Source organism: Baudoinia panamericana (genome assembly GCF_000338955.1).
Source record: "Baudoinia panamericana UAMH 10762 unplaced genomic scaffold BAUCOscaffold_12, whole genome shotgun sequence".
NCBI classification, from domain to species: Eukaryota; Fungi; Ascomycota; class Dothideomycetes; order Mycosphaerellales; family Teratosphaeriaceae; genus Baudoinia; species Baudoinia panamericana.
In genome coordinates, this window is record NW_006911268.1 from 367,952 (window position 1) to 381,132 (window position 13,181).

The 13,181-nt window shown below is 54.8% G+C and overlaps 4 protein-coding genes across 4 annotated transcripts; all 4 read right to left on the reverse strand.

The window, feature by feature from the left end:
• Positions 1-859: 859 nt before the first annotated feature.
• Positions 860-3,661, reverse strand: BAUCODRAFT_76971 (uncharacterized protein; the record flags this gene model as incomplete). The annotated part of the gene is made up of 2 exons (XM_007681743.1): positions 860-1,301; positions 1,407-3,661. 2 exons carry the CDS (start codon positions 3,659-3,661, stop codon positions 860-862), a joined length of 2,697 nt encoding a protein of 898 aa, XP_007679933.1.
• A 1,912-nt stretch (positions 3,662-5,573) lies between these two features.
• BAUCODRAFT_37623 (uncharacterized protein) lies at positions 5,574-7,256 on the reverse strand. Its single transcript, XM_007681607.1, has 3 exons — positions 6,370-7,256; positions 6,094-6,324; positions 5,574-6,043 (listed from the first exon to the last, which is right to left on the reverse strand). Exons 1-3 carry the CDS (start codon positions 6,871-6,873, stop codon positions 5,849-5,851), a joined length of 930 nt encoding a protein of 309 aa, XP_007679797.1. The 5' UTR covers positions 6,874-7,256; the 3' UTR covers positions 5,574-5,848.
• A 958-nt stretch (positions 7,257-8,214) lies between these two features.
• Positions 8,215-10,217, reverse strand: BAUCODRAFT_95968 (uncharacterized protein). The gene is made up of 2 exons (XM_007681888.1): positions 9,923-10,217; positions 8,215-9,861 (listed from the first exon to the last, which is right to left on the reverse strand). Exons 1-2 carry the CDS (start codon positions 10,044-10,046, stop codon positions 8,471-8,473), a joined length of 1,515 nt encoding a protein of 504 aa, XP_007680078.1. The 5' UTR covers positions 10,047-10,217; the 3' UTR covers positions 8,215-8,470.
• A 517-nt stretch (positions 10,218-10,734) lies between these two features.
• Positions 10,735-13,050, reverse strand: BAUCODRAFT_133678 (uncharacterized protein). Its single transcript, XM_007681889.1, has 2 exons — positions 12,896-13,050; positions 10,735-12,835 (listed from the first exon to the last, which is right to left on the reverse strand). The coding sequence occupies exons 1-2, from the start codon at positions 12,938-12,940 to the stop codon at positions 10,799-10,801; spliced, it is 2,082 nt and encodes a 693-aa protein (XP_007680079.1). The 5' UTR covers positions 12,941-13,050; the 3' UTR covers positions 10,735-10,798.
• Between the last annotated feature and the right edge of the window lie 131 nt (positions 13,051-13,181).

The following is a 13,181-nucleotide window of genomic DNA, read 5'->3' on the forward strand; positions in this document are numbered from 1 at the left end:
TACTGCTGAAACGCGCGGGAGCCGTGACATGCGGGTAGGGTAGGTTGGCTTTTGTCGCCGTACGCTCGTTCCGCGACTCTAGGCGAGACAGGCACAGGCGTGAAGCACAGTCTGCAGATAAGAGGTCTGGAAGGGTGCACGCACGCTCGTTACTGGCTCAAGCGCGCGCAGGTTTCAAGGTGCGCGGGATGGAGTCGGCGTTGTCGCTGCCGATATGCAATGACGATGCTGGCGACCGTGGGCTGTGGTGGAGTCCTCGAGCCAGCCCGCCGCTACACGATGTGGATGGTGCTTAGTGCACTTCTACAACCAATATTCTGAACAAGCTAACAGAAATCCGCGCGCCAAGTTGGAATCTACCTGCGGATTCTGCGTCAGACACGGGGCCGTGAGACCGTCTTTGCCTTGCTACTCTACTTCCATGGCACTCAGCCCCCGAAGGACCAGTAACTCATGACTAGCCAATCCCGACCCAGTAAGCGCTCGGCCGGATCACCGAGCCAATACGGCATCACGTAGGAAAGCAGAACGCTCATGAAACCGCTCGGTGCGTTGGGATGCGCCGTAGCGCCTACCATATATATATGAGCTTACCTGCTCCCAAATGAGAGTAGCTCTGTCCGCCGCCATTTTACCCACATCTCTATGCTGTATGTACGTGCCGCCGGAAAAGCAGTGCAAAAGCGGCCTTGGCCGTGTCTCTCCAACATGATTATGCAACGCTCAAGAGCTAGAACAGTAAAAGCCAGTTGTCTCGTTCAAAGCCCGTCAAACGCCATCGCCATGCATTAAGCCAAGGTTCGCACCATTCAGGTACATTTACAATGTCTCGCCATTGCGTTCTCACTCCTATCGCCACTCAAGAAGGCCTCTTGAAGACTTCCACGCCCAAAGTCGGCGTTTCAACGAACTTGTTGCCCGGCACGCCCTCGTTCTTCCGTCGGTCGAAGAAGCTCTGGCACTCACCCACAATCAAAGTCCACTCTGCCAATGCGCGGCCGCAGTAGCGTGCGTTGCTCTTGCTCGAGCCGTTAGGCTCGGTGGGAGCCGTGCGTAGCGCTGCATAGGCCACCTTCGAATGCTCCTGCAAAAACGTCTGGGCGGGAGCCGGCAGTCTCGGCGGATGTAGACGCATGGGACCCGGTACATGCTTGTTATTGTGGTGATACTCGAGGCTGAATTTGAACAGATAGTTGCGGTGCTGTGTCACGACGGGAGCAGAGGGAGTAGGTGGCTTCGCAGTAGTCTCGGCCTGTATTGAGCTGCGGCCACTCCGAGCAGTGGGCTCGGCCTGAAACGAGCTGCGGCCGCTTCGCATACTCTGCATATCTTCCACGGTGGCAGAACGTGTGAGGCCACCATTTGGCAGCGGAGGCTCGGCTTTGGGTGTTTGCTGGGGTGTAGACCGTGTCTGCGCTGGGCCCTGGGATTTGGATCGCGCTCTCGAGCCGCCGAGCATCTTCCGGATGAACCCACCAATACTCTTCTCACTAGTGGACACAGGATCCGTTTCTGGAGCGGAGCGTGGCGCATCTGCCCTGCTGTCCTGCTCGACGACGTGTGAGAGCGTGGAGAATCGCCTTACAGGTAGCTGAGGCTGGCTGGGCGCCGCCGGTGATACTATGCCGTCGAATGACAGGAACGACATGTTACCAGGTGCGATCTGCGAGTCGGTGCGGATGATCAGCATTCGACGGCCAGGAGCAGGATTGCAAGGATTTGTCGGTGGCAACAGCATGCGCCTTTTGGATGCGTCTTCGCGTAGGTAAAGATAATGGGACCAGTTCGCATGTAGGCGCTGTAGCATCGTCTCGAGGATCACAATATCGACCTCCTGGGGATAGCCGTCGTAACGCCCCACCCTCCAGCACAACAAGCGCATGAAGTAGGCCCGCACCATAGGACACCAGTGGTTGAAGGTGCTGTCAAAGATCTCCGGGTCCAGCAGGAGGCCCAGACAGAGGTTCTTTTTGCGGCCCAAATCGCATACAACAGTATTCCAAACGGTGTACAGAAACGCATACAGCCGTATCTCCGTCAAGGTGTTATGACTGCTGATCATCTTCTTGCACACTGACTGCCAGAATGCCGAGTCGATGATGGCCTTCCCACTGATGTGCTCGTACCGTGACAAGATGACCAGCACCTCCTCTAAAAAGTCCAGTAAAGTGTAACAAGCGGCATGGTCAAAAAGTGAGGTGCCCTTGGCTGTCGTATGGAGCAGATCATTGAAGGACTCTGCAAAGAACTCGCGCGCCACTGGGTGCTCCGCACTTCGTTCGGACAAGAAGTCGCGTATTAACATTACAAGCCGGTTCTCGGCCATTATTCGTACTGCGTTGATGGGAGGCAAAGGGAGCGCGGAGGCGACCGCATCTGGCCCGCTAAGTACGTCGTCAAAGGCTGGTGGTGCGCCCAGACCAGCTGCGTCCTGCTGGCTTTGGGTAGCATCTCTGTGGATAGTCGCATCCAGGTTGATTAGTATTTGGGCGTGCACCAGCAGAACGCCAGGGGCACACATGCGCTCTTTCTTCGAAGCCTCGGAGGGTAGGAAGTCAGTTGCCAGGATATGAAAATGCTTCACGAAGACGTAGAAGAGGTCACTTTCGCGGCCACTCCAGCGTTCCAGCCATTGGCCCCACCACTCGATGTTTGCGGTCCCAAGAGGTAAAGGTGGCGGTGTCCGCAGCTTGCGCATGTACTTCATCAAAGAATGAAATCCGAGTTGGTGCAATGCAGGCGGAAAATTGGACGCTATAAGCTCCGTTGTTGACGCCACATCATCAAACTTGCCTATGCCGTTACCGTCCAGTACTCGCCGGAGCGTGTCCATCTGCAAATCCCAGAGACGGGTGAGCACGTCCGCCATACCCGGCACAAACATGAAGGCGTATGCGCAGGCCTTGCCACAGAAGATGACCAGGCTAGCCGACGCGTTGCGCAGCGACATTTTGTCTACCACAAAGGCCATTTGCGCGCTCAGATTCTGGACGAAGATGTTGCGCACGTTTTGATGCACAGACTCCGTTAAGAATTCCGAGGTTGCTGAGCTTAGAGAGGTCGTGGACCGGCTTCGAGGACTTGCTGTACCCTTCATCCGTTGACTGATAGGACTAAACGGCGAAGGAGCCAACCTCCACTCTGGTCGCTCCATGATACCCGAGATGCCATCTAGGATCACTGGCCGATCTGTACCGGAGATTGACTGATTATTGCGCCCATGCAGCATTTCGATCAAACCCGTCCACCACTTATTGAGAATGTTCGCCCGTCTATCAAGGTCTTCCGGTCGTAGCGTCTTGTTCGAAGGATGCGTAGTGTAGGTTCGTAGGAATGGTAGGAGGGTGGTGCGTACTACGTTAGCCTTGAAGGCAACCGATTTCGAGGCAAATTTCGTGTAGTCTCCATCGAGAGCGCGAAAGACACTCCAGAGCTCGTCTCGCTTTCTGATGGGTATCGTCAGACCAGTAGTCGGGATACGGTCTGCAGACAGCATTCTAGGCATAGGTGCAGCACGTCCCGGTTGTGGCGTATTCGATCTATATGTCGGCAGCTTGTCCGTTGAAAAAGACTTCGGCAGGGATGGCACACGCGGTATCGCCGGTACAGCAGGCACTCCATTTGCTGGAGAAACATTCTCCTTACTGCCGCTCAAGAACATGCCACTAATCGGCCGAGATGTTCTTCGCAAAAGCATGGAGCGCCGCGAGACTGGCCGCTCTGTCTCAGACTGCGCTTGTGCATCCTTCTCTGCATTGTCCTCCTTGCTCGCTTTCGTAAGCTTCAGAGAATCTCTTCTCCGTATGAGCGACTTCCGCCGTTTCGGTTTGGGCTTCTCCGCAGGAGGTGGCGGAGTCACGCCATTCGTAATTGCTTTCTGCTCACCAATAACGCTATCTTTTTTTGGTGAGGGCGAGCGTGACGGCGCCGAAGAAGATTGCGAGGTGCTGTACCATGACTTGCGACTAATCTGTCGTGCAAAGGAAGGTCGTGGTTTTGGAGTCACCGAGCCTGGCGTAGTCGCTTGCGTAGAGCCGGTCCGATTTGACTCCAAGCTGGTAGCTGCCACGCTGGAGGCTCGTGAGGGTCGCCTTGACGTTGACTGGACGCTGCTTGAGTCATCGTCGACAGCCGTCGCCGAGCGCTGGACACTAATCTTGGGACTCTTGTGCAATTGAGCGATCAACTCCTTGGCATGCTCTCCAGACACTTTTGGTTCTATCTCGTCCGGCGTCGTCCAGCCAGACGAGTCCGGCGGCGATATATCGACCAGTTCATCCGCGGGAGCTATAAGATCTACCTCGGAAAAGCTGCCCTTGATCGTGACAACGCCGGGGTTGGCGTACGGGCTTCCATGTTTCGCCTGCGGTAGGTACGTGTACGACGCGGAGCGTGGGAAGTCTGCATTTCGAGGCAGCGGGGAGACATCCATTCGCTTAAGTGGTGGTATTGGTGCTTCGCTCCTCCCACGCTCAACGAAGGTGCGCGGTTGGATAGCATATCCGTTCATGGTCTCAGTCGCGACCGAACCCATGCCTGTGCAAACTCACAGCGCTTCGACGCACCCTGAACCCTAACGCTGACAGTACAAACCAACTCTTTCTGACTACCGTGCCATTACTGTTGTCGTTGTCGTTGTCGTGGTAGACCTAAAGCGAACGGTAACAATGTACTCTTGCCAAGTATTGCCCCGGCTCCGAGACGCCCTAAGGAGAGTCGAGTCAAGATCAACACGCCGGGTAAGAGATGCTGCCTCCAGCCCGTGCTGCCTCACAGACTCAACATGACAACTCCGCCACCCTACTAACAAAGAACTGGACGTAAGCAAGAAACACACGATCAGTCAGAAGGAGGCCGACAGCAAGCTATGATGCCTCTGCCATGGCCGGCGGCTGGAGTGGAGAGCCAGTTGCAAGACGCTGGATTGTCCACGGCAAGCAGCAGGGACCCCAGTATGTTTCAGATGTCAACGTCGCTAAATTTAAAGTTCCGTCTGAAGAGTTGAGCCCACGCTTCCGCCACGCAAGCGAGCAATCACGGCGAACAAGTTACTCGTCGGCTAATATACGCAGCTTGCTTTCTCACTATAGTCGTACTACTATTCATCAACCATCGAAGCAGACACCCGCATCAATCTCAACATGAACAGCCACCTCGCCAAGTCCAGATCGAGCTGCCAATGATGCACTTGCGGCAAGCATACGCGTCCTGATCTGCGTTTAGTTCGCGCCAAGGGAATCAACGAATGAATGGATGCGTGCGTCGAGATGCGCTTGACCGCATCGGCTGGCTATAGCAAGCCACCGAAGCACGTTCTGAACAACATTTCGAGCGCCATACCACGTTCTGTTATGTAAGTGACAGCAAACGTCACTGGCGGTTGTGAAGTGGTCGCTACTGCACTTCGCGGCACGACGTTTTTTCTTCGGTAGGCCATCTTGCTTGCCTGGCGTAACCGAAGATCTTGCGGCTTACGGATCTGACGGAGCTTTCTGGCTGTCCCCACCATGCGACCCGGTGCCACTGCAAGAACAATGCAGGAAATGCTTCGAAGATGCATATCTTTCCGATGTGGCGGCAGCTCTAACGTGCATATACAGTTCGCTTCGGGGGCGATTGCGTCGTGGACTCATATGCCATCTCAGCTCTTCGCCACCGTGTGCATCCCAATATGGCTTTAGGAGCTGTAATAGGCCGCATTAGCTTGGCAAGCTTGACGTACTTTTGAGAGTTGCATTAAGTGGGCACCGTGGGGTTGCCCTTGACGGCGTTGCAGCGGTATGCACAGGTTCTCAACCAGCGCTGTCGCCAGATGAAGCACGCGCTGCTAGCAAGGGCACAGCTTTCTCTATTTTCTACCAACATCCCGCACGCTGCTGTATGCGTCAAAGAGTCCGCTGCGGTGACTGTGCTCATAGTCGAAGGCCTTCAGTAAACCTACCAGATGAGTTGCCGCCGCCAGTAGGACGAGCACATGGAAGATCTGGTGCGAGTGGCCGAAAAGGTCGAAGGCACCTGGCTTGAAGCGCTCTGGTATCCGTGCCTGCTATGAGGTCAGCAACCAACAGCAGTCAAAGTGCGGTATTGACGTACGGCATATATGACTGCACCAGCTATGTACAGCACACCCTGGCTTATGACCCACGAGAGACCCATTTGTCTCTCCATTTGCGCTGCACCATATCTCCAGGCGCCATGTATTACGGGGAACACTGCGCTCAAGCCCATTGCCACGAACATTGCAGCTCGAACGGGCCGCAATTCCGGTGATCTGAATCTAGGCAAAGTGACGACAGCGAGAGTACCTACGCCGATTGAAGTGATCTGTCGCTGGTCAGGAAGAGCACTCTTGCCAGGATATAGACATACCATAGCCCAGTAGAGCCTGACAAGCCCTGGTTCGCTACCAAACCCGTAATAGATTGATGGGATAAAGCTCCCCCAGATGAGCAGGATGATGCCAATGTAGTCCAAGCGATTGCCAAACTTTGCAACGGCCGGGCTGTGATTACAGATGGTATGATAGGTCGCACTCATGCCCAAGCATAGTACCGCTCCAAGGAAGTAGCAGCCGAAGACCTTGACATCGTCATTCGTTGCCATATTGAAGCGAGGCTTGATAGCCGTCCAAAGGACCGTACCAGCGATCGCGGCAATGATTGCTCCCAGCAAATGGGTCCAAACGTTGACGCTTTCGTTGTGCAAATACCCTAGGCTCGCGGCCGACTTCATGTATGAATTAGATTGTGGCCTATAGCCCGAATGTATATAATGGTTGTCTTGTAGCCAGATTGGCAGGTCGTTCCAGAGGACGGTCAGGGCCTCCTGCGTTTTGATTTCTGCCTTGGTTACCAGATCGACCTTATCGTCCATGGTGAGCAGAGCGAAGCCTCGTCCAGTTCGAACTCTAAGGATCTAATTGATACCCTATTACATCGATCTGCAGATGCTGTTCACTACAGTCGTGTTTGTCGTCGCTTCGGACCACGAGAAAGTAGGGCAGAGGTACAGGACTAAGTCGCCGCCCGCGCGTACTACGTTGAGTGAATACACATTCATTGATCGCTCATGGGTCAATATTCGGCCGTAGTCAAGCGTTGAGGTGGAAAGTATTGGTCCGAAGCGTTCCTGCCCGTTTTCGATGTCGGCCAAAGCCTGCATGCACACCGACCCCACTCTACTTGCGATTGCCTCCAACAATGATATCAACCTAGACCGGCACATTATGCGGAGAGGCGCAAGTTGAAGGCGTATGCAATGACTGTCATGGCGCAGCGATCGTAAGAGGCGTGCCTAAGCGGAGGGTGTACGTCCTATGTTAGAAAAATGTCTACATCTGCGCGACCTCAACCTCGCCGCGGTCCGTCTGGTGCATGGACTCGACTCAAGCCTGCAAATATCGACCCTTTCGAAGTTTTCGGCTTACCATCGAAAGGCGAAACAAAGTATTATCGTACACTACACTACTCATTCCAGTACGCGACAACTAACGATATGATAGACTGCATGATTTCAGGGTCCAGGAGTCATATTTTCAGACAATTGTGGATCGATATATGAAGTTCATCGCCTCTTCCGGTGGCGGAGAGGAGCTGGAGAAGGCCTTTGCGGCATTGTCGCTTCAACATAATCCACCGCACTTCACTCTTAACTCTAGAAACGAGGAGAGACCTGCTCGTCCACGACAGCCGTCCGCCACAGAGCGTCACAATGATATGCCAAATATCTTGATGGCGATGCGTAAGCTCCGCGAGGGCATATTAGGCTCCCATCGCCGTGACCACTTCGCCCAGCGGGCGTACATCTTCATGGTGCAGGCCAGCATTCTAACTCGACACTGGGAGTCATACCAGCCTGCATTGCTGTACCTTCTGAACGATATTCACACAGTCACGCCGCTATCGTCCACCGAGCTCCACGATTTGGTGAGCTATCGGATCCTTGATCTCGCATGCCGGCAGTACAAACTCACGGACGCCTTCGAGGTTAGACACCGGTACGGACTTCGGGATCGCGGAGTAGATACAGTCTTGGCGGCCCTTGTACACGACGACTGGGTACGTTTCTGGCGGACCCGCCGGCTTGTGGACGGATACTTGCGCTCATTGATCGACTTTGCTGTCGAACAGATGCGAATGCATTCTCTTAAGTGCTTGGGTCGCGGTTATTTGAACGCTGACAAAGCCTTCGTCGAACGGACAGCCGATGCCGCCTGGCACGACCTTGTGAAGGGCGGCGTCGGCTGGCAGTTGCAAGACAATGGCTCGGTCATGATTCGAAAGCCCAAGCCTAAGTGAGCGCAGCTTAATCATAGCGTCCCCGATCTAATGACAACGAAGCGCTTGCTCATCAACACTCCGGCCGGCGTCGACTTAAGGCATGTGCGCTCACAAATACCTATGCGCTTCGACGGAGTCTTCCATGACGCTCATAAGTCCGCGGTGTCTCCGTCACTTCAGGTATGTACGCCTCAGTCAGCCGGACGCCTCCGGCTTCGATCTCGCGTGCTCCTCCGTTGACGCACTCCGGCAGGTCTGAGTACGTAGTCTCTTGTCTCTGGGTCGTATTGGAGCAACTCAGTCTCCAGCTGAGCCAATGGCGCTTCAGGCAGAATCTTCGCGAACCCTTCTTCAGGCCGAGCTCTTGACCTCCAGAAGACGTCCGGTAACTTTCCGCCGTCGTCACGAGCCTCGATCATCAGTTTCCAATCACGTAGGGCTTCGCACTCGTACCGGCCACGGTCCTCCAACCCTGGCCCACCAAGCTTGATGCGCGCTCTGACAGACGGATGTATGTACTCACATGTATCAATCAACGGGTCGCGCGTCTGCCGGCCGTTGTAAGGATCTACCGCGCAATACCGCCCAGGCGTCCGGACTTTTGATCCACCAAGAGCATAGATGCCACCAACCCCGGTAAAGGTCTTCCCGAAAGCCCAGGGTCTTACTTTTTGGTCATGTCTTTCGTAATAGTCCTCTGCGGCTTCCCATTGGTCCATGAGGTAGTCGACATCAAAATCCAGGAATTGTTGACACTGCGCCATCATCCAGGCTAGGGTTGTTGTCGCCATTTGCTGATCCTCATATGCTCCGCCGATGTTACCGTGCGCCCCCGCGAACCAGACTTGTCGTAGGACGGTCTCGTTGTCTTCGAACTTCTCCCACAGTGTCGGCTGAAAGGCGTACCGCCGCTCGTCCAACGCCAAGGCCTGAAAAGCATACTCTATACAGTTGCTGAGGCTCGTGTCATAGAAGGATAACTCTCTCATAGCATTCGATTGCAAACCGGCGCGCTGCAACCACCCAATCTTTGGAAAGCCAAGGCTTCCGACAGTGTCGAAGACGCCTATAACTTTGATAGGAACATAAAGCCTGGTCAAGCGCCTCCGCTGCAACTCCTGATTGTACGCCGGATCCAGGGCACTCGGCTTATCCGGGAAAGGTATGTCAGGGTTCTTCGGTACATAACGTTTATCGTGCTTGTGCTGCACGTCCCGAAAGATCTCCGCAAGGTACGGCAAGCCTTTGTTCGTCAGGACACCCACCTCACCAATCAAGCCTGCAATTGCTCGCGCGGTGTATGCGCCTCTGGAGAAGCCGAAGATGTAGATCTCATCGCCGGGGATCCAGTTCGTTGCGATGTAGTTGTAGCCTTCGCGGACGATTTCGGCAAGACCTCCACCGGTGGCGCCTGCGAGTTTGTCGACCACACCGCCCCCTGCGCCAACACCGAAGTGATAATAGACGATCTGAGGGATGCCATCGCTGCTCAAAGGCTTTATGGCTCGGGCGAGCCGTGTTATGTTACTGGGTGTGGCGACAGATGCTTCGGTAGAAGAGCTATCGGAGTTTAGCCAGGTGCCTGTTTGGGCGTCAGCATATAGTATGTTCAAGTGGTAACTCCAAGTGATTCATCAGCATACCATCTTCACACAATATCAGACGCTTACTAGGTCTGCCATTTGGTTGGCGCGATCGTGCGCGACTCCGTCCCGTGTTTGCGGCCCTCGGCTCGTGTGGTGGAGGAGCTGGGCTAAGGTGTGACATTCGCGTAGCGGATTCCCAGACCTGGAATCTGCACAAAGACCTTGTTTTACGGCACACTGCGGATCCCGAACCAGAGCATTGGGACACGCCACCTCGCTATTCGCTCAGGACTCAATCCCCGATATCCAAACCAGATGCATCTTAGAACAGCGCAAAGCCGGTAAGAAGACTTGAAGTTCAGAAGATGCAGCGTGGCGCTCCCTCAGCCACTTGATTTCGTACAACTACACGGAACCGTTGGCGCCAAGTGCATTGCTTTGACGACCGAATGCAGATCATAACGCAGGCTTTACGAATCAAGTGGCTACAATGGCATTGGGTATCGTTAACGACAGCGTTACAATTTACTATCAAGTGCTTTAAAAACTTCGACAAACAGCTTCATCGCTGCCACGGGTATCACATCCAAGAGTAACGCGCCTGGTCACGATCGCAACGTGCCGCATCCAAACCCACATCCCAACGTGCTTTGCGAAGTCGAAGCACCAGAGGATCATGGCCATGTCGCATTATCGCTCCACTTCACCATCCACAGCGCTAACATCCACCGTCTCGGCTCCTGCAACGTCCACCTCCTCGATTTCCCTCTCCACCTCCTGCGCAACGAACTCCTCATAGCCCTCTAAGCTTGTCTGCACATGGATCTTAAATCGGATAATTTCGTTCAACATCCGCTCCAGTTCCGTATGCAGATCTTCCCGCAACGCTGAGGAGCGAAGGGTAAGTTGTTCGTACCTGTGAAGCACCTTCCGTTAGCTCATCGCTTCATCGTCTTCACGATCAGAGCGCGAAGCATACTCAAGATTAGTGCTCATCTCCGTCTGCTCCATCACCTGCACACTCTCCACCAATCCAGCCCTCATCCGCGCCAACTCCTTCTCCATGCGCTCGATCTGCGCATCCGAAGCCATATTCTGCGCTCCGGTGATCTCTCTGCTCCTCTCAAACTCCTCCTGCGCCGCTCTCACTTTATGTCTCAGAGTCTCCAGCTCCGCGTACTTATCATCCAACGCTTCTCTCGTCTTGTCCAACAGATCCAGCTTCGCCATGTCCTCTTCCAGCGCGACACTGCGCCGTTCCGAAATCTCCTTGCGGAGCTCTTGGAGTGACTTGCGCGAGGCTTGTAGGGAGGTTGCTGTGGGCGGGAGGAGGTGGTGGGGGAGGTAGCCAGTTGTAGCGTCGAGGAGGAGGCGGTCATTGCTGGAGGTGATCACTGAAGTGCCCAGTTGGGAGGTGGTGAAGGCCGGGCCGGTGATAAGTGCAAGTGAGATCTCGTACTCGATGCCTCTTGCGTTTGCCGCAGTAGAGGGTATGATGCCAACCTGATACCCAACACTGTTGAACCGCTGAACGATAGACTCCAGTTCATCTAGCTTCGCCCCCGTCTCGGCCTCCTTCTTCGCCGTCCGATCTTTCGCCTCTTCCAGTCGCAGAGACGTCGCTTCCACGCCCCTCTGCAAGCGCTCTCGCTCTGAGTTCATCCGGTCGATATCCTGCACGCTCAGGCCTTGCTCGTCAACTCTCCGCTGCAGTTCGTCGCGCTCGCTTTCCGCCTCTCGCACTTCGGCTTCGCACTTCTCGATCTCTTGTTGCAGTAGCTCGGCACGTTGGAGATATCTTTCCACTTTCGCTTGCATCGACGCGTTGTACGTTTCAAGCTTCTCCCGATCTTCCTCCAGAATCTTGATTATCTCGTCCAGTTCCGCCTGCTTCAACGTCGACTTGGCGAGCTCATCGATCTGGTCCTGCATCGCCTTGCTCTCCGCTTCAAGCTGCCGAACCTGCTCCAGATTCGCTTGGTTCGCTTGCTCGAACCTTGCAGCCATGGCGTCTATATGTGGCTGGATACGCCGTTTTGCCTCCTCCTCATCATCATCTTCGTCTTCGATTGAGAGCCACTCTCTGTATGCATCTGACAGAAACTGGAACGTAATGCGATCGGAGCTCACATCGTAGCCGGCTTCTGTGCATGCCTCGTCGTACATACCCGTCGAATATTGCTCCATCATCTTCGCCAAATTCATCATCCAGTGCAGCAGGCCGAGAAAGGTGGACCAGTTGTTCCCACCCACAGCCGCTAACTGCATCTTGGAAATGTTCCTCTCAAATGGATACCGAAGCTGTTTCAGCAGAGGCGGAACCTCGGCGTCAATATTCTTCTGGAGTCGATACGACGGGTCGATGCAGTGGTACAGAAACTGGAAGATGAGGTTGAAGTCTTTCTGCGTCGGAGAATTCATGCTTTTGTGCGTGAGAGTGTGTTTCATCTCCATCTCAAAGTTGCGTTGCGCGAGAAACTCGAGCAGCTCTGAAGCTATCTGTGAGCGGGTATTGGCGTCTCGTAAGCGTCGCGGGTCGGTGGGGATGCCGTTCTGAGGGGGTGCGGTCGCGAAGAAGGATTGATGCCCGGCTGGACCGAGGCCTGCGGAAGGCCGGGCGCTGTACACACTGCTTCGTCGCTGCGTGCTGTCTTGCAGCTGCAGTGGATTCGCAGGTGTGCTTGTGATCGGCGCATAGCTCTTCCTGCCGCCGGTGCTGTTGAAGAAGTTCGCTGTGCTTGGACGTTGCACGGTCGAGAAGCCCATATCTGCCAAGTTTGTGCCAGAAGATGATCGCTGGAATACAGGCTGCGCGGGCCTGTTCGGCGCAAGGGACATACGTGAGGCGGAGGTTGTGCGCACATGGTTGGTTGTGTACGGCGCTTGTACCTTGTTCTGGGAGCTTGATCGCTTCATGGCCGATGCTGGCATTGGGATGGCGGAGGCATTGTGACTAACAACGCCCAGCGTCTGTGGTTGATATCGTCAGTATGTGACATATAAGGACTCGACGGACGATGTGCGACAGACCTCGCGGGGCCGGCGCACTGAGAAGGGTCCTGTTTCTTGCGACATCGCGATGGCTGAGGATGAACAGAACGGCGCTTTCTAGTGTGTTTTCTCTCTGCGATGTGATGGAGGCGTCGTGTTGCAATTGTGCTCTTAGCCGATAATGATGCTGTCGTTGGCGCACGCGACTCGTCTGGAGTAAACACAACCGATAAACACCGTTGCTGGCAGCGCTAGCCTCGGAAGATCTGCACAACCCCTGCTAGCTCAAACGGCCGAACCCGCCCTCGCGTGACTGCATGCTTCG

Excerpts from the sequence above, each read along its gene's own strand:
- BAUCODRAFT_37623 (XM_007681607.1), bottom strand. The coding sequence starts at position 6,873 with ATGGACGATAAGGTCGATCTGGTAACCAAGGCAGAAATCAAAACGCAG. Across the intron at positions 6,325-6,369 it reads TCAGGCTCTACTGGGCTATG|ATCACTTCAATCGGCGTAGG; the intron begins GTATGTCTATAT and ends GACCAGCGACAG. Across the intron at positions 6,044-6,093 it reads CTGGTGCAGTCATATATGCC|GCACGGATACCAGAGCGCTT; the intron begins GTACGTCAATAC and ends ACCTCATAGCAG.
- BAUCODRAFT_95968 (XM_007681888.1), bottom strand. The coding sequence starts at position 10,046 with ATGTCACACCTTAGCCCAGCTCCTCCACCACACGAGCCGAGGGCCGCA. Across the intron at positions 9,862-9,922 it reads TCTGATATTGTGTGAAGATG|GCACCTGGCTAAACTCCGAT; the intron begins GTATGCTGATGA and ends ACGCCCAAACAG.
- BAUCODRAFT_133678 (XM_007681889.1), bottom strand. The coding sequence starts at position 12,940 with ATGTCGCAAGAAACAGGACCCTTCTCAGTGCGCCGGCCCCGCGAG. Across the intron at positions 12,836-12,895 it reads CAGTGCGCCGGCCCCGCGAG|ACGCTGGGCGTTGTTAGTCA; the intron begins GTCTGTCGCACA and ends TATCAACCACAG.